Here is a 21,229-nt window from a genome sequence, read left to right as displayed (position 1 = left end):
CACGTCTTTGTTCATTCACACTACGTGATTGTCACTCGCGTGAATGAGCACCGATTTGCCTGATTTCGGGCATTTGTCGGCGATTTCTCAAAACCTGAGGTTTAGAGAAAGCCTGTTGTATATGCTGTAGTGACAGTGTGTAAGTGCCCCAGTATCACAGCCTGTAGACACAGTAGGGAGCTGGGTGCCTTTTTGTTTTTACTAACCCCTGTTTTCTCCTGTTTTTGGTTAGTAAGGTAGTCAGGTAAGAGATTTGTTCTTTATTTGATGTTTTTGTTTGATAGGTTATTTAGACTCCCTTACTCCCAGGTAGCTTACTCCTTTTGTTTGTTATTTTAGCTAGAAGCGTCTTCTTGTTATATATCATTACTTGTTTGAGTTCTCTCTGATCAGTGCCCTGACTACTGAACTAGGGAGCTGATTGAGACACACAACTAATGGTTCTTCCATCCTGTGTTGTCAGTACCATCAGACTGTCATACCCTTCTCCATCAGAACAAAAACACCTCTGAAGGGGGTTGCACACTGTACGCGCGAGCTCAATTTTGACTCGACTCCTGATAGAAGAGCTGCACAATGGGAGTGTTTTACATCAACAGGGAAACGTTACATATGCTTTATTATTTCGCACTGAGGTTAGTGTACATGGAAAATGGCACAACAGAGCAAAAGGAAAGAAAAGGCAACGTTTATTATACATTTTTAGACTTTATTCAAGCTGTTAAACTAAGACTGTAAAACTGTATCTTGCAGCACAGGGTGAAGTCAGTATGTACATTAACGATGATTTGAGAGAAATATATTATACATTTAATGTAAAACAATGTACATGGCGCTCTGTGGCACAGCAGGATTTTGAACAACTTCCTGAGTCATAGCTGGGCGCTGTGGACAGGCGCCGAATGTCGCTGCCGGTGTGCGTGCACTCATATAAAACAATGCGTTTGAATTTTAAAGACGTGGCGCGGCGCTGAGCTTCACGTCCGGTGTGCGACCCCCTTAAAAAGAGTATTTGATGGAACCAAGCTGCCAAAACGACTGCTTTTGTACTTCCTCCTGATCACTTCTGGAAACAGAACAGCAGTGCTGAGCAATGAGGTGATGAGGAGAGAGACGAAATGACATCAGCCAATCAAAACAGACGTCATTTATCATAAACCGAGCATTTCTGACAGACAGTCACAATGAGGGTGGAGATATTTATGTTTTGAACATGTTTGACTTTTGTGCACAAATATCTAAACCTTCTTAACCCTCTGGAGTCTGAGGCTGATTTGGGGCCTGGAGAAGTTTTGACATGCCCTGACATTTGTGCTTTTTTCAGTTGTTCATAAACATATTAATGACAAAAGTGTCATTACACTGTATTCAGCACAAAGTAGGCTACCATAATATGTGAGGAACATGTATGTACATGTTTGTGTTTTTGAAGGAATAATGTTTATGCGTGGTTATTGAAAAAACAAAAAACTTAAGTCACTGAAATAAGGCCAAGAAAAGTATATTAAATCTTTACAAGATTTACAAGACTTCTGGGTATTGGAGGTTGTAGACTAGAGTTTTTGCTTCAAAATTATGTAAAAATTATAATGCCTACTTGTACATATAAAACAATATATTGATTTAGTTTTTGTAAGACACTTTGTGTCAAGAAACACAGTATGCGTGGAGGCGTGAATCATCATGAATAATTTACATCTTAGAAGACAAAAGAATCACATAATAATGACCTGAAATGACTTGCATATTAATGAGGCCTTTCAGTCAGATAGGCTGTGAAAAAAACCCTCAATTTAAAACAGCTCAATTTAAAATAATGGTATTCTATTATATTCTTTAAAATATAATGTATTTCTGTGATGCAAAGTGTCTGAACAATTATGTAACCTCTATGGCATTTCATATAGGCTTTTAGCTTAAAAGCATGCACATTTGGAGAAATACTGATGGATTCTTATATGTTTATGTCAATATTCTATACTGAGGAGTAATATTTATTCAATATTTATTATCATCACTATGAGTGCTGGATACTGTGTTTTCAATTCATACTTGCAGCCGGAGGGCGCTCTGTACACCTTTAGTCCACAAATTATTCTAAAGAAGAAGAGGACATTTCAGGAATGGTGTTTTCAATTCATACTTGCAGCCGGAGGGCGCTCTCTGTACACCTTTAGGCCACAAATTCATATAAAGAAGAAAAGGAACCAGGAACTAACGGTATGTCTTCTAGAGGTCGCTAACCATGGCTTTAACATCCAGATAAACACCTTTCAAGACAATAAATACATGATTGAGATGATGAATGCAAGTATTGCCTCTGAATTTGCCTCTGAATAGCGCTGTAACGAGTAAAAAAACAACAAGTAAAAATTACCAAAGGGCAAGAAAAATAAATCTTTTATTTTGACATTAAAGGGAAAAATTTAAATTATGTCATCATTCACTCGCCCTCAAGTTGTTCGAAACCTGTATTCATTTCTTTGTTCTGCTGAACATGAAGGAAGATATTTTGAAGGAAGTTTGTAACCAGACCACTTTGGGCCACCATTGACTTCCAGAGTAGAAAAAAAAAATACTATGAAATGAAAGTCAATGGTGTCCCAGAATTGTTCAGTTTCCCACATTCTTCAAAATATATTACTTTTTGTTCAACAGAACTAAGAAATTCATACAGGTTTTGGAACAACCCAAGGGTAATTGATGACAGAATTTAAATTTTTTGGTGAACTATCCCTTTAATGTAGTCACAATGCTGACAGAGTAAATATGTGTTAGAAAACTAGACCTTCATCACTCATAATATTCCCATTCACAGTAATCCACTTTCTCTATCGTTTCATTTATTTTATGGCATAATCACACCTCTTTAAATATATAATTTTTAAAATACTGGCTAGTGCTGTACAGTAAAAAGTAAGCACACTTCAAGCACTGCCGTGAGTGTAATTGTTCACTGTAACAGTCGTCAAATAGCTGAACATTAAGCATTTATGATGAATAATGACTGAAGATTAAATGTCATAATGATATATTATTATTGCTATTAATATTAGCAGTAATTTATGTCATTTTATCTTCATCCACAAGTGAAAATGTCTCAATTCCAGCTTTACTGATCAATGGTGTCTACCGTCCCTTTGCGCCACCTGGTGGTGATTTCACCAAGGAGTTTCACACGTGACTGGGTTGTGTTTACCCGTAGCGGTAACAGGCATTTTAGTGACTATCTACTGTATTTAAGAGGCATGTCGTGACCCTTTAAGATTCTGTTATTGAGGAGAAAATCTCTCATTTAGGAATATTTATTGAAAGGTGTCAGATTCATTATTAAATATGATACTTTAGTTAATGATTAAACACTCACAGAGCTTTTCTGCAGTTGATCACAGCTGGTATCAGTCTTCTTCTCCCCTCAGCTGATGTGTTGTATTTCATGGGGTTCAGCTCATCCAGCGGCTCCTCTGACATCTGAATCATGTAGGAGATTGTTGAGCAGCGAGACGGAGAGAGTTTCTTCTCTGAGTGTTTGTCTGATTTCACAAACTCCTGAATCTCTCTAGACAGAGTCTGATCTTTGACTTCCAGCAGACAGAGGAACAGATTGATGGATCTTTCAGTGGAGAGATCTCTATCTTTACCTTTGATCTTCTCTTGAATGTACCGTGTGATTCTCCTGATGCTCTCTGAGCTGTTCTCTGTGTGTGTCAGTAGATCCTGTAAGAGTCTCTGATTGGACTCCAGTGAGATGCCCAGCAGGAACCGCAGGAACAGATCCAGCCGTCCATTCTTACTCCTGAGGGCTTTATTTACTGCTGATGTTAGTAGAACATATAGAGGGTTTTTATCAGATCTGTACAATATGAATTCATCCAGTGGTTTCTTGTTCTTGATCACATATGAGTAAAACAGATAGAAAGCGGCGAGAAACTCTTGAAAGCTCAGATGAATGAAGCTGTAGATTTTCCTCTGATGAATCACAGATTCCTCCTTAAAGATCTCAGTGCAAATCCCAGAATACACTGAGGCATCAGTGACGTCTATGCCGCTCTCTCTCAGGTCCTCCTCATAGAACATCACATTGCCCTTCATCAGCTGATTGAAAGCCACTTCAGCAAGTTTCACAATCACTTCTCTGTTGGACAGCAGTTTCTCTGGATCTCTCTCTTCATACTTCTGATTCCTCATGTTGATCTGAATCAGAAGGAAATGGATGTACATTTCAGTCAGAGTTTGAGGGATTTCTGCACTCAGATCTTCTTTCAGGAGCTTCTGAAGTACAGTAGATGAGATCCAGCAGAAGACGGGTATGTGGCACATGATGTGGAGGCCTCTTGCTCTTCTGATGTGTGAGATGATTCTGCTGGCTTGATGCTCGTCACTGATTCTCTTCCTGAAATATTCCTCCTTCTGAGGTTCACTGAATCCCTGAATCTCTGTCAGACGGTTGATGTATTTGGAGGGGATCTGATTGGCTGCTGCTGGTCTGGAGGTGATCCAGATGAGAGCACAGGGAAGCAGCTCTCCTGTCATGAGCTTTGACATCAACACACCCACTGCTGAAGTCTCAGTCACATCAGAAACTTGTCTGAAAGTGTCTGAAAACATCAGTGTGATTCTGCTTTCATCCAGACCATCAAAGATGAACACAACTTTACACTCCTTAAAAATCTTTAAGTCCAGATCTTGAAGTTCAGGATGAAAGTCCAGCAGAAGTCTGTGAAGACTGTACTGATGATCTCGGATCAAGTTCAGCTCTCGAAATGGAAGCACAAACATGAAATCTACATCCTGATTGTCTTTTCCCTCGGCCCAGTCCAGAATGAACTTCTTCACAGAGATGGTTTTTCCGATTCCAGCGATGCCTTTAGTAAGAACAGTCTTGATCTGGTGTTTCTCCTCACATCCTGGTTCAGGTGAGGCTTTAAAGATGTCATTGCAGTAGATGGGAGTGTCTTGTGAGTGTTGTGTTCTGGCTGTTTTCTCCATCTGTAAAACCTCATGTTCTTCATTCACTCCTTCACTCTCTCCCTCTATGATGTAGAGCTGTGTGTAAATCCTGTTCAGGAGGGTTTCATTCTCCTGGAGGTTCAGTCCCTCAAATAATCTCTCATACTTGTTCCTCATGCTGGTTTTGAGCTGGTCTTTGACTCTCTGTAGTTCATCATCTACTGCTTGAGGAGAATCCTGGTCTCCAGTCCGATCATCTCTGATTGGAAACAAAATACAAACATAAAATCATGTTCATGAATAAATCATGCAAGGAACAGCAACACATTTAAGAGAGAAGTGTCAGTTTAACAGACTCCTGTTATATACCACATATTTACATTAAACCTTAACATATTTTCTGGAATTTAAGTCACATTTTCTATCATCTGAAATGTGCTGCATCTTATATTTGTCTGTTTTGGACTCTTATGTAGAAGTTTTGGTCTCTTAGATTCCTGTCCTAGTTTTGTCTTGATTACTTGGGCTTTAAAAGACACTTAATATTCAGAAATATTACTGATATGACGGCACTGAAACTATCAAATGAGAACAAAACATGAACTGAACTGAGCTGAATAATGAAACTGCTGTCTTCTGTAGAGATGAGAGCTGCTTTATAGCTGTAATAACAAAATATGACTAATGCACAGATTTAACATCTGCATGTTTCCCTCTCAAGTTAAAATGTAATTTTCACCTGTTGTGACTTATTTTCTAGAAAATACTGTAACTGCTTTTTAGACATGACAACTAAAAATTTTACATTTTGGAATCTCAGGCTTAGGTAAGATCAACTGGTTTGCTGCATCCTGTCACAGTTCCCAAAATCCTCTTGTTTCCACAACTGCACTCACTTCCCTCATCATCTCCCCATCAGCACTCATCACCTGCACCTGGAAGTCATCATCTGCACTCCCTTTATAACGGACTCACTCCCTTCACTCCTGGTCTGTCCTATTGTTTGGTTAAACGGTTGTTGTTCTGTGTAATCTCCTTCGTTTTGTATAATAAATACTCTTAACTGTGGATCTCCTGGAACGTCTCATCTCTACCACACCACACCGGTAAAAGAAGGACGGACCCAACCACCGGATATCCACATGTCAAAATATGGGTATTTACCTGATTCCTGTGCCCCCAAAGACTCTCCAGGCGGAGGACCGGCTATGCCGACTGCGGCAGAGTGGCGGACTGTTGGAGAGGTATGTGGAGGAGTTTCTGGAGGTCTCCTATCTGGTGAGTTGGACTGATGCCTCTCTCAATGCTGTTTTTGTGATGGGACTGGACAAGGACATTATTCGCTATAGTGAACCTGCCTGTAATTTCTCCCTAGTCGATTCTATAAATCTGATTCTCTTTTTAAATGGTTATAATTTCGAAGTGGATGTAGTTAAAGAGAATCAGCGTTTTCCTTGTCCAGCCCCATCAGAGACTCACCAGATATCACCAGCTCACCACACCCCGGAACCCTGCACATACCACTTCAACGGTACCATCCAGGCCAAAGCACCAGTCTTCCACGAGCCCGCTCCAGACTTCCACGAGCCCTCTCCAGTACCAGAGGGGCTGTTAACTGTATATGAGGGCATGTCTTGGACTCCGTATCCAGATCCCTCTCCAGTCTGTCACGAGCCCACTCCAGTCTTTGCAGAGCCCACTCCAGTCTTCACCGAGCATGCTCCAGCTGCCAAGGTGTCAGCTTCAGATGTCCCCGAGCCATCTTCAGCAGCCTATGAGCCCGCTCCAGCTACCAGCAAACCCGCTCCAGCCCGCCTTCCAGTTCCATATACCCATGGGTGGGGAATTAATGGGCGGGGCATCTGTGTCGCTAGGGCCTGCTACAGCTCCTGACCCACCATGGCCTGCTGTAGCTCCTGACCCACCATGGTCTGCTGTAGCTCCTGACCCGCCATGGCCTTCTGTAGCTCCTGACCCGCTATGGCCTGCTATAGCTCCTGACCCGCCATGGCCTTCTGTAGCTCCTGACCCGCCATGGCTGCCCACGGCCTCTGACCCGCCATGGCCTGCTGTTGCTCCTGACCCGCTATGGCCTGCTGTAGCTCCTGACCTGCCATGGCCGCCCACGGCCTCTGACCTGCCATGGATGCCTGGACCCATCCTGGAGACCTCCATTCCTGGCCGCTCCTCTCCCTGCACTGGTGTGAGGTCTCCAGGGCACCCACCCCCCCCGGTTGTTCCATCTATGGCGCAGGGCGCGCCTACTGGAGGGGGGGGAGGCGGTACTGTCACAGTTCGCTTGTCTCCTGGACTCCATTTCCCAAGATCTTCTTGTTTCCACACCTGCACTCACTTCCCTCATCATCTCCCCATCAGCACTCATCACCTGCACCTGGAAGTCATCATCTGCACTCCCTTTATAACAGACTCACTCCCTTCACTCCTGGTCTGTCCTATTGTTTGGTTAAACAGTTGTTGTTGTTGTTGTTGTGTGTAATCTCCTTCGTTTTGTATAATAAATGCTCTTAACTGTGGATCTCCTGGAACGTCTCATCTCTACCACACCACACCGGTAACACATACTGAATTACACTTTAAATGTAAGTATTGAGTTTTAACTTGAATAATGTAATGATACATATGAAAGAAATATAAAATACATACACAGTATATATAAAGAGGTTCAAACGTTGACTTGTATCTTACTAAAATGTGATTTTTATATCGTTTATTCCATTATTCATTATTATGGACATAAATGGATCGTGGTGAACATATTTTTTTGTTTTTAGGCAGTTGAATATAATAAAGTCCAGTACAAACGTTACTGTCACTCGTCAACGGCAGCTGTGATTGTTGTTAGGCAACAAGAACAATCCTCCGTAGGCAGTGGTGGAAAGAGTACTGAAAATTTGTACTCAAGTACAAGTACTGTTACATTGCTGAAATAATACTCAATTACAAGTAAAAGTACTGGTGTCAAAAAAGTACTCGAGTAAAGGTACAAATTACTCGCCGGTGATATTTAATGAATTATCAAACAATATTCAATTAACCAGTAGAAAATAGCTACATTCAACAAAGCACTTTCACCTATTTCATGAAGTAAATGAACTAGTGGTCACAATACTGGAATTTCTAACTTCAATAACAATCCCTTGAAAATTATCAATATTCAGTATTATTTTGTAAGAACCCCCTTATATTTCATCAAATAGTATAAGTATTTCACAGCACACTTCAAGGGCATAGGCTGGAATCTGATTGTGTATGCATGAAAATATTTGTTGAGCAAAAAAAAAAAAAAAAAGGGAAAAAAAACAACAACAAAACTCAAAATGCATCAAAAAACAAAGCATACTCCATAATTTGCTTAAAGTGCGTGTATTGTCTAGTTTCTCATCTTTCAGACCACTTAACACAAACATCATTACATCGTACACAATCAAATATCTAAAAAAAAACACAGAAGTTACATCACATAATCAGTACAAAAAATTCAACTCCATAATAGTCCACAAAGTCCATTAGTTAGTTTCTCAAAGTCAGTCTTTTAAAAATCTCTTCCGATTCAGTCCACCTTAAAAAAACTAAACTGGTACTGCAATCACTATAAAAATACTGTAGAGCGGTGTATCCGCTCCCCTTACCCCCTGACTCGAGGTTGCCAGATGAGCTGCAGGATTCAGCAGAAATGTAGGCTGCTTCAATGAGCTTCCAATGGCAAGTGACGAACAGACGTACACAGTAAGGTTTTTTTTCTGTTAATTCTGTTTATGCTTCATAAGAGATATTTTGATAAGTAATTATGTATTTAAAAAATGTACTAATTGTCATTAGTTAAATATAATCGTAAAGATTTATGCTTGTATGTGACAGTATAATCGTAAAGATTTATGCTCGTATGTGACAGTATAATCGTAAAGATTTATGCTCGTATGTGACAGTATAATCGTAAAGATTTATGCTCGTATGTGACAGACAGAACGGTAACTGTTAGTCTAACTTGTAACGTTATGTATCTGTCATTAATGTAAGTACAAGCACAAGCCTATGTCACTATGTGTAACCAATATCAAAGATACAGCTATTCATTTAGCTGATGCTATAAGTGAAAGTGGCCAGCTGTATTTTTTTACTTACCCTGCAGCACACGTCCATAACGCTAAAATATGTGATGTGAAAGATTACATGACATTCTATTATTTTTGCATGAAAAACAAGTAGGCTACAAAACGTTCCAAATGGCCCATATTTTTCACATCATAGGCTACACTGTGCTATGTGGTCAACTTGCAGCATGTGTAACTTAGTCCACGATATACGTGAAGAACAAATGACGAATAATTTTTACTGAGGTAACATTAGGCTACTGTCTCAATTACGTTTCAAATTGCCATAATGGGCGTGCTAATGTTGTTTTCCTCAGCGTCTCAGCATAATGACAGAGCATACGTCCATGTGAGCTAACGTTATGTTACTTTGCACAAACATGCATAACTTTGTTCAACTGTCATGAATATATGAAATGTCCATTGACAATCAAGTACAAGTTAGCCAAGCATAGATGAATCTTACCTGTCCAGGAGAAAATTAGCAACGTTGGCGTCTGTGTTCAAATTCTTCTCTGTTTTCAGCTGTCTCCATCTTTCAAAAGCATCTCCAATACAAATTCTGTTTTTTTTTTTCGGACTTTGTCACAACGTATTTCTGAATTATAACAAGGTCTTTTTGATTTAGTAACATAGACATTTTTATCCGACTGGAGTTAGGGTAGGTTACAGCAAAGCTGGCAACACGGATCCCGAAACACTACTGACTTCGTGATTGGTAGATAGGTGGAGGGAGGCGCGTCAGGCCAAAACACAAAATGACAACATCAACATCAGTTGAGGGCTGCAAGTCCACTTTTTAAATGACAATATCCTGGCCGGACTACTTTTGTCAGTGATATAAGTATTTGAAATGAACATGATTTCTTAATGTCTAGTGACACATCAGGGCCATTTTATGATTAATTGAAATAGATTTCTAACATACAGCTCCTTTAATGATTAACTGAATGTACAGTAAATGCCTTTTAGTCGTTATCTACAACTTAAAAAACCATATGTTATTTTTGGGTAGTGATGTAATTATATTTCTGTGCCGTTCTATTAAGTTAACCGAACAATAAACTAGTAATTATGCTTAAGTAGTGATGTGATCGCACGAGAATGTATTTTTATGCAAAGTGTGGTTCTACAACACATATATTTAATTACGTTTTATACACAGAAACGTACAATATTGACAGCACTAAAAATTATTAAATGTAAAAACAGTTTGCTCTGTTCGTGACTTTCATTTAATTTGATTTAATCTACGTCTTTATAATCCATACAACAGATTCAACTTGAATTCTTCATCCACCGATCTTCATCTCCATCCTCAACAGCGACCGTAAACAAATCCAGCGATTGTTATGAATTCAAAAACTGCCGCCTCAAAAAGCTTGACAAGACACATTTTACGGCAGTGATATCAACGCTCATTGGCTCTCGCCTGCTTCGTCAGAGATTGCAACATGCCGTGAAGTGAAGTGAAGTGAAGCGGAATAACAGTAAAGAACCCCACACTCACACACACACATTGTCCGGTCTCGTTCGTGATACACCCTGCTGTACACTTACCTCAAGGACTCTCTAAACAATACTTACCTGTCTACAACATCTCCTTCGTCTCCATTGTCTCCAGTACTCCTTGTGTTCCTACCCGTCTGTGTGTGTGAGTGTTCCTGTCTGCCATCTCCAGCGTCTCCTTCCACCATCACCTGCAACACAAAGAAAAGGACAGTATTACCTCTCATTCATCTCCAAGACCTTCCATATCTCCATTCACTTACCTGTTTGCTCTGCTGATTGTCACAATAAACTACCCAACTGCTTTTATCTCTGCTTCCGGTGTCTCTGTTGTAACAATAATATGCTTACATTTAAATGCTGCCAATTATTAATTACTATTGTGTCCATGCATAACTAATGAATAATTATAAACAAGTTAATCATTAATTACTAATATGTCCATTCTTAACTAATGCTTAATGTGAACAAGTTCATCATTAATTAATGCTTAACGGTGCCCTAGAATTGAAAATTGAATTTATCTTGGCATAGTTGAATAACAAGAGTTCAGTACATGGAAATGACATACAGTGAGTCTCAAACACCATTGTTTTCTCCTTCTTATATAAATCTCATTTGTTTAAAAGACCTCCGAAGAACAGGTGAATCTCAACATAACACCGACTGTTGCAACAGTCGGGATCATTAATATGTACGCCCCCAATATTTGCATATGCCAGCTCATGTTCAAGGCATTAGACAAACCAGTATTAACGTCTGGATCTGCACAGGTGAATCAACAGACTAGGTAAGCAAGCAAGAACAACACGAAAAATGGCAGATGGAGCGATAATAACTGACATGATCCATGATATCATGATATTTTTAGTTATATTTGTAAATTGTCTTTCTAAATGTTTCATTAGCATGTTGCTAATGTACTGTTAAATGTGGTTAAAGTTACCATCGTTTCTTACTGTATTCACGGAGACAAGAGCCGTCGTTATTTTCATTTTTAAACACTTGCAGTCTATATAATTCATAAACTGTCACAGGCACAACAGGCTCTAGTCTCACCCAATCACAACGCACTCCCTCACCAGAATACTAACCACGCACACCTGACACTCATCACCATCCTCATCAGCTGCACTGAAAAAGACACTCACAGGCATTCAGTCACTGTCCAGTCTCGTTAACGCATACCTATCTGCTATGCTTACCTGAAGGACTCTTCTAACGACTACTTACCTGTCTCCAGCGTTCTCCAAGATCCCTAGTGTTCTCCTTGTCTCCTGTGAGTGTCTCTGTGTTTCGTCTGACTGCCATCCACGATCCCTGGGAAAACAAGACAAGTATCACTTACAAGAATATCATGTGCCACGAACTTCACCTGCATTCACTTACCTGCACTCTGCATTCCCATCTGGTTGTTCAATAAAAGACTCTTAACTTTATATCTCTGTCTCAGTCCCCTTCTGACAACTTCAACTTCACAACTTCACAACTTCATTCTTCATAAATGTCTCCAACAGTGTGTAATGTTAGCTTTAGCCACGGAGCATATATCAAACTCATTCAGAATCAAATGTAAACATCCAAATAAACACCATGCTTACATGATCTGACATGCTGCATGATGAACACTTTGTAAAGATTATATTAGCTGTGTGAACTTTGTTTATGCCACTGTATTATAGAGTTGTGAGCTCAGGGGTGGGGAGCGCGAGGATTTGAAGGGGAAGCAGGCTGAATTGGCGCATTCATAATTATGCCCCAAAACAGGCAGTTAATAAGCTTAAAAGCATACACATTTGGAGAAATATTGATGGATTCTCATATGTTTATATCAATTTTATATACAGAGGAGTAATATTTATTATTCTATATTTATTGTCATCATTATGAGCGCTGGATGCTGTGTCTTTAATTCATACTTGCAGCCGGAGGGCGCTCTGCCCCTTTTGTCCACAAATGCCTCAGTAAAAGAAGAGGAATATCGTGTGACAATCAAGGAGCTAACAGAGGCAAGAGATCGCTAAATATGGCTATTCAAAACACTTTTGAAGACAATAAAATGCGTGGCAGTAATAGCGGATAATGAGCTGAATCACGGACTTCTGACATGGCTCTCTTTTCATACAGATTACATAAACATAGAAGGTTTGTTTTCGATTTGACTTATATGTTTTAAAACGTTACATCTTAAAGTTTTTTTTAGACATAAGTGTAATATTTTGTCATTAGTATTCACTAAGTTACAGTTCATTTTTTAAGAACTATCAGATTGGACTTTGTTCAGAGGGAGACGAGAGATCACGCATCATGTTAGTTTTCTTTATTTTACAAAAAGCACAGCATTTTGTTTTTACTCTGAGTGTACACAAATGAAAGAAGATATTCCACAGATTAAAATGGTGTATAACTCTTAATTGTATGTACAACATTGACAGAGTATTTTGAGTCTCTTTCACACTGATAAGAAAAAAACCACGGTGGTATAGCCGGCGATACCCTCAGACCTCAGAGTGTTAATCCATCAAAAGTAAATGTTTATTGCTTGAATTTCCCAGATTTTCTATACCAGGAGGTTTCAAGATTTTTAGTGGCAAGGAGCCCTAAACAATCCCCTATTATTATTATTATTATTATTAGACATACATTATAATATGATATAATAAAATATAATATAATCTTGAAGTATTTAAACTGATATACAGTATTATATCAGTTTAAATGCTTCAATTTGTTTTAATATATTATAATATGAAAACAAACTGAAGCATTTAAACAGATCAGGGGCCTCATTTCTAAAACTTTGCTTACGCACAAAACAGGCCCTGGAAGTTGGCCCAGTCCCTACGCATAAGTTGTGATTTATTAAAAACAAACTTGACGGGTGTAACGAAGCGGGACTCAGGCAGAGATCCATTTGCAAGCTTTATTAAATAAGAGCGTGGTCGTACAGGCAGGGTCAGACAGGAGCAAACAGGAACAGCAAGGGACAGGCAGAATTGTGGTCAGTATACAGGCAGTAGATCAGGACAGGCAGAAAACGTTCACAGTCCAGATAACAATAAATAGTCCAAAGGCAGGCAGCAGGGAATCATAAACGGGTAACCAGACAGGATCGATAACAGGCAGACAATAAACACAGGGGAACGCTCAGAATTTAACACAGGGTGAATCAAGACTTCGCAAAGAGGTGGTGTGTGAGTGAGTCTTAAATAGTCCAGATAATGTGCTAAGCTGTATGTGGCAACGGGTGATTGGTGTAGAGTGTGTATGTGACTGGCAGGGAGGATTATGGGAAATGTAGTCTGGAACTGACAGTATTCGTGACAACGGGAAAATTTGCGCAACAGGAAAATTTGCGTATGAACATTTTGGAGACAGAGCAGTTTGGCGACACCAATGGTGAGCAGAGGGACTGACAGCAGATGAAGGAAAACCACCTTAACACTCTGAGGTCTGAAAACGCGCCGGCGCGTTTTGCAGGTTTTTTTTCACATTGCAGCAAAACAGACTTAAAATACTCCGTCATTTTTTGTCATAGAGACATAAGTAATATATCAATTGAAACTATAAAATATCTTCTTTTATTTATATACACTCAAAGTAAAAACAAAATGTTGTGCTTTTTGTAAAATAAAGAAAACTAACATGATGCGTGATCTCTCCTGTCCCTCTGAACGAAGTCCAATCTGATAGTTCTCAGAAAATGAACTGTAACTTAGTGAATAGTAATCACAGAAAAATTTAACTTATGTCTAAAAAAACGTTAAGATGTCAGGTTTTAAATCATGTAAGTCAAATCGAAAACAAACCTTCTGTGTTTATGTAATCTGTATGAAAGGAGAGCCATGTCAGAAGTCCGTGATTCAGCTCATTATCCGCTAATGCGGCCACGCCCACGGAGCCAGCGCTATTCAGACACAAATTCAGAGGCAATACATGCATTCATCGTCTCAATCGTGTATTTATTGTCTTGAAAAGTGTTTATCTGGATGTAAAAGTCATGGTTAGCGATCTCTAGAAGACATGCAGTTAGTTCCTGTTTACTTTTCTTCTATGGATGAATTTTAGATGAGTTTTTGTTTCTTTAGCGCCCTCCGGCTGCAGTATGTATTGGAAACTCCATTCATGGAATAGCCTCTTCTTCTTTTAGATGAATTTGTGGACTAAAAATGCACAGAGCGCCCTCCGACTTCAAGAATGAATTGAAAACACCAGCGCTTATAGTAATGACAATGAATATTAAATTAATATAACTCCTCTGTATAGAAAATTTACATAAGCATATGAGAATCCAATATTTCTCCAAATGTGCATGCTTTTAAACTAAAAGCCTATATTCAGACTCTTTGCATCACAGAAATACATTATATTTTAAAGTATAATATAAAATCATTACTTTTTATTGTAATAATATTTTTCTGTATGTTTCATATATCATGATGAGCTTGAAACATCACAGAAGTTTTTTTTCACAGCCTACCTGACTGAAATGCCTCATTAAAATGCAAGTCATTTCAGCTCATTACTATCCAATTCTTTTGTCTTCTCAGGTGAGAATGGCCCATTTTCAGTGGTGATTCACGCCTACTCGCATACTGTGTTTCTTGGCAAAAAGTGTCTTACAAAAACTAAATCAATATATTGTTTTATATGAAGGAGTAGGCAGCATAATTTTTACATAATTTTGAAGCAAAAACTCTAGTTTACAACCTCCAATACCCAAAAGTCTTATGAACACAGATTTACTATACTTTTTTTGGCCTTATTTCAGTGACTTAAGTTTTTTGTTTTTTCAATAACCACGCATAAACGTTATTCCTTCAAAAACACAAACATGTACATACATGTTCCTCACATATTATTGTAGCCTAGTTTGTGCTGAATACAGTGTAATGACAATTTTGTCATTTATATGTTTATGAACAAATGAAAAAAGCACAAATGTCAGGGCATGTCAAAACCAAGCCCCAAATCAACCTCAGACTCCAGAGGGTTAAATCCTCATTATGAACCATAATCATAAATACAGTGCATGTCCACAATAACAGTTAATGATAAATAAAAGAATGATTTTTTCCACAGATTCTGGCGTATGCATGGTTTTATAAATCTGATTTTTTTTTTGTGCGTACACAGAATCTAGCTTTTGAGCGTAGGTACACTTTTAGTTTTATAAATGAGACCCCTGGTAGCTAAATATTTTAAAGAAAAGTGAACATGTTAACTCTTATATAGTTATCTAAACATCCCTGAAACCCACACCACCACCACACACACAAACCTATTTAAACTGAGGTATATAACTCATGTATTTTGAGTTTGCACGCTACACCTGTGGTGGGTGTGTGATTGTAAATGTCTCAGAGTTTTGTTAATATTCTGTGCCCATCTGTTATTTCCGCCGCTAAAAGCATGACATTTTATTTCACATTTCATTTTGTTTCGCGTTGCCTCTCGTATGGAGGTGGTAACACTTTATAATAACTCACACCATGAAGCATTAGTTATCCATTAGTAAACAATCAATTCATCACTTATAAAACATTAATAGACATTAGTAAACAGTTTATAAATGCAGATATAAATGTGTAACGATTCGGGACTCATGGTAAGATCCATCTGCAAGCTTTTATTCAAAGTGAGCATAGTTGTATAGGCTGGGTCGATCAGGGGCAAACAGGAACAGCAAGGAACAGGCAGAGTCGTAGTCAGAGTACAGGCAGTAGATCGAGGCAGGCGGATAACATTCACAGAACAGTATACAAGGCAAGAGTCAGGACAGGCAGCAACGGGTCAATAAACAGGAACAGACAAGATCAAACACGGGCAGACAGGAAACAAAGAAACGCTCAGAAATGACACACTGGGAAATCAAGACTTCGCGGTGAGGTGGTGTGTGTAACAGTCCTTTATAGTCCTGGTAATGAGTGGCAGCTGGGTGTGGTGATTAGTGTGGAGTGATTGTGAAGTGAGTGCAGGTGATGTGCAATGGAGGATCATGGGAAATGTAGTCCGGGATGTGACATGAACAGACGTGATCGTGACAAAATGCTTTGTCCTTGATTTATAAGCATATCTATAATGCGTTTAATAATTGTATTTTCATACTTTATTAATGATCAATTTATCATTTCTAAATTAAGTATTACATTATTTACAAACCAGTTATTCAGGAGTTATCTGTGATTCATAAAATCATTTAGTAAGTGTAAGTAAATGATTAATAAACTATTTAAACATTAATTTATACATTTTATTATTTAGGCATGTAATAATAGTTACATAGTGTTACAGTACAGAAGGGACAGAGACCGACTTTCTCAGGTAATGGAGCTTTATTGAATACCAGTATGAGCAATGGCAGAAGTGCAGGTGAGTGAGCAGTGAAGAAGTGCAGGTTCTTGAGATGGAGAGTGATGACAGAGTTCTTTTGTGGTTTCAGATACCAGTGACCTTGGAACTGGAGACACGGAGCACTCACACAGAGAGGAAAGAACACACGAGGAGATTCTTGGAGACAGGTAAGTAGATTGCGGGGAGTCCTTAAGGTAAGCATACAGGTAAGTTAATGCAAACGAGACCGGACATCGAGTGGTGTGTGTGAGTGCTCTTTATGCTGGCTGTGATGAGGTGCTTGATGAGGTGCAGGTGCCAGTGATCAGTATTCTGGTGATTGGGTGCGCTGTGATTGGTGAGCGGTGGAGCCTGACGTGTCTGTGACAGTACCCCCCCCCTCCACGGCCCGCTCCCGAGGGCTGAGGACCCCGGCGTCGAGGTGGCCGTGGGGCAGGTCTGTCAGGGTGATTGGCGTGGAAGGTAAGTAGCAGATTGGGATCGAGGATGTCGTTCCTGGGGACCCAAGAGCGCTCTTCAGGGCCATATCCCTCCCAGTCCACCAGGTATTCCAACTGGCCACCACGGCGCCGGGAGTCCAAAATGTCCCGTACCTTGTAGGTGGCTCTGTCTTCCACGATGAGTGGAAGGGGGGTTCGGCGGCTGCCACGTCAGGCCCTGTGGAGAGAGGAACAGAGGGATGGTGAGGCTTGAGGAGAGATACGTGAAAGGTGGGATGTATACGATACTGTGAGGGGAGTTGTAGCTGATATGTCACCGGGTTGATCTGCTTAATGATCTTGAACGGGCCAATGAACCTGGGACTCAGCTTCTTGCAGGGCAGACGCAGGCGGATGTCTCTTGTAGACAGCCATACCTTCTGTCCAGGTTGGTAGGTGGGAGCGTGAGAGCGACGAAGGTCGGCCGTCATCCTGCGTCTGCGCAGGGCTCTCTGCAGATGGTGGTGTGCTGAGTCCCAGACCCTCTTGCTCTCTTGGAACCAGTAATCCACAGCTGGAACGTCCGATGGTTCCCCGGTCCACAGGAACAGTGGGGGTTGGTAACCGAGCATGCACTGGAATGGAGTGAGGCCTGTGGCAGGTTGACGCAGGGAGTTCTGTGCGTACTCGGCCCAACCCAAATACTGGTTCCAAGAGTCCTGGTGGTCGTGGCAGAAGGTACGAAGGAAGCGGCCAATTTCCTGGATCTTTCTTTCCGTCTGCCCGTTCGACTGTGGATGGTAGCCGGATGATAGACTTACGGTCACACCTAGGAGCGAATGGAAGGCTTTCCACACTCGGGAGATGAACTAGGGTCCTCTGTCTGAGACAATATCTTCTGGTATTCCGAAGTACCTGAACACGTGATTGAACATAAGTTCGGCTGTCTCCATGGCAGTGGGTAACCCTCTCAGTGGGACTAGATGACATGAATTGGAGAATCGATCGATGATTACTAGAATGCAGGTACAGCCCTCGGATGCGGGAAGATCCGTTAAGTCCACTCCTAGGTGTGACCAGGGTCGGTTAGGAACGGGCAGAGGATGGAGCTTGCCGGATGGGAGATGGCGTGGGCTCTTGGAAATGGTGCACTCCCTGCAGCCCTGCACGTACCTTCTGACATCAGATGCCATACTCGGCCACCAGAAGCGTTCCCTTAGCAACGAGAGGGTTTCACTGACCCCCGGGTGGCCAGTGCCGAGCGAAAAGTGGGCTGTGTGAATTAGTGGAGTGCGTTGTGCTCGAGTGATGTATAACAAGCCAGGTGGACAACCCGGCGGAGGGTTAGTGGAGGCATTGGAGGAGAGGATGGTCTCTTCCAACCAGGAGATGGGACTCACGATGATGGAGCTTGGGAGGATGGATTCAGGTTCAGCGGTGGTCTCTTCAGGAGAGTGAAGTCGAGAGAGTGCATCTGCTTTGACATTCTTTGATCCAGGATGATAGGAGATGGTGAAGTCAAATCGGGAGAAGAATAAGGCCCCGCGTATGGTCTGTTAGCACAAGGAACTGATGATTGGCTCCCTCCAACCAATGCCTCCACTCTTCTAGAGCCAACTTCACGGCTAGGAGTTCTCTATTTCCTATGTCGTAGTTGACCTCCGCCGGGTTTAGCTTGCGGGAGAAGAAGGCGCATGGATGGAGTCTACTTGGTGTCCCCTGCTGCTGAGACAAAACGGCTCCCACTCCTGTGGTAGAGGCATCCACCTCCACGACGAAAGGGAGGTCCAGGTTAGGGTGGACGAGGAGGGGAGCGGTGGTGAAGGCTTCTTTGAGGCTTTCGAAGGCGTTGGTGGCAGCTGGTATCCAGGACAGAGACTTGGGCTGGTTTCGGAGCAGGCTGGAGAGTGGATGGGTTATGGAACTGTAATTCTTGATAAATCGTCGATAGAAATTAGCAAAACCTAGGAAACGTTGGAGTTCTTTTATGGATGTTGGAACTGGCCAGGTCTTGATGGCGTCCACCTTCCCCTCGTCCATCCGGATGCCACTGTGATCTATGATGTACCCGTGGAAGTGAACTGAAGACTGGTGGAATGAACTCCATGGCCTTCTCCTCCAGGATGGAAAGGGGATAGATCTTACCCCTTGGCACTGGCTCACCCGGAAGCAGATCGATGGCACAGTCCCATGGCCGGTGTGGAGGCAGCTTGGAGGCTTTCTGCGGGCTGAAGACGTCACTGAAGGGGGCGTAGCATTCTGGGATTGGAGGAGAGGATGGTCTCTTCCAACCAGGAGATGGGACTCACGATGATGGAGCTTGGGAGGATGGATTCAGGTTCAGCGGGGGTCTCTTCAGGAGAGTGAAGTCGAGAGAGTGCATCTGCTTTGACATTCTTTGATCCAGGATGATAGGAGATGGTGAAGTCAAATCGGGAGAAGAATAAGGCCCCGCGTATGGTCTGTTAGCACAAGGAACTGATGTTTGGCTCCCTCCAACCAATGCCTCCACTCTTCTAGAGCCAACTTCACGGCTAGGAGTTCTCTATTTCCTATGTCGTAGTTGACCTCCGTAGTTGACCTCCGCCGGGTTTAGCTTGCGGGAGAAGAAGGCACATGGATGGAGTCTACTTGGTGTCCCCTGCTGCTGAGACAAAACGGCTCCCACTCCTGTGGTAGAGGCATCCACCTCCACGACGAAAGGGAGGTCCAGGTTAGGGTGGACGAGGAGGGGAGCGGTGGTGAAGGCTTCTTTGAGGCTTTCGAAGGCGTTGGTGGCAGCTGGTATCCAGGACAGAGACTTGGGCTGGTTTCGGAGCAGGCTGGAGAGTGGATGGGTTATGGAACTGTAATTCTTGATAAATCGTCGATAGAAATTAGCAAAACCTAGGAAACGTTGGAGTTCTTTTATGGATGTTGGAACTGGCCAGGTCTTGATGGCGTCCACCTTCCCCTCGTCCATCCGGATGCCACTGTGATCTATGATGTACCCGTGGAAGTGAACTGAAGACTGGTGGAATGAACTCCATGGCCTTCTCCTCCAGGATGGAAAGGGGATAGATCTTACCCCTTGGCACTGGCTCACCCGGAAGCAGATCGATGGCACAGTCCCATGGCCGGTGTGAAGGCAGCTTGGAGGCTTTCTGCGGGCTGAAGACGTCACTGAAGGGGGCGTAGCATTCTGGGATTTTGGTGGAACGTTTCTCAACTGGACTCTCTATGGAGGTGGCACAGATGGGTAGATCATGAGAGGATGGTACTCGAGGAACTGGAAGGTCAGAGAAACAATTAGAGAAACAGGTTTCGCCCCACTTAAGGATCTCGCCGGTTTTCCAAGAGATGGTAGGGTTGTGCTGCTCCAACCAGGGACGCCCTAGAATCACGTCAGAGGTGGATTCCTCCGGAACCAGCAGATGGATGTTTTTCAGATGGAGTATACAACACGTAATTGAATGGGACCCACACAGGTGAGAATTCTCAATGTTCATGGGTTCGTGGGCTGGTTCTGGAGGGCTGACGGGTTCAGGTCGGCGGAGGAGGTGGTGAAAGAGTGACTGGTCCTGGTGTTCTTCTATACACGACTGCATACGGGAGGCTGGATGAAGCGCTCAAGGCTGATGGAATCCTCGTATGCAGCGAGATGCAACCGCACCCGAGGATCCAACCCTTGACGGTAGTTGGTTATGAGGGCTTGTTCATTCCATCCACTGGACGAGGCTAGCATTCTGAACTGCAAGGCATAATCATTAATAGTCATAGAACCTTGTTTGAAATTACACAATTTCTCACCAATAGAGGAGTCGTAGGAGGGTTTACCAAACACCAGATGGATTCTGCCCACTGTAACGCCTTGCCTTGCAACTGGGAAATGATGAATGCTGCCTT

The 21,229-nt window shown here is 41.8% G+C and overlaps 1 protein-coding gene and 1 pseudogene across 1 annotated transcript; both read right to left on the bottom strand.

The window, feature by feature from the left end:
* The window catches only part of LOC137005151 (uncharacterized), a 1,346,463-nt pseudogene that overhangs the window by 783,826 nt on the left and 541,408 nt on the right, over positions 1 to 21,229 (bottom strand).
* Positions 3,364 to 5,142, bottom strand: LOC137006790 (protein NLRC3-like). Its single transcript, XM_067367855.1, has one exon. It carries the CDS (start codon positions 5,125 to 5,127, stop codon positions 3,364 to 3,366), a length of 1,764 nt encoding a protein of 587 aa, XP_067223956.1. The 5' UTR covers positions 5,128 to 5,142.

This window comes from Chanodichthys erythropterus, chromosome 3, assembly GCF_024489055.1.
Source record: "Chanodichthys erythropterus isolate Z2021 chromosome 3, ASM2448905v1, whole genome shotgun sequence".
NCBI classification, from domain to species: domain Eukaryota; kingdom Metazoa; phylum Chordata; class Actinopteri; order Cypriniformes; family Xenocyprididae; genus Chanodichthys; species Chanodichthys erythropterus.
The sequence above is the reverse complement of the archived record's forward strand: the minus strand, read 5'-3'. Positions and strand labels throughout refer to the sequence as shown.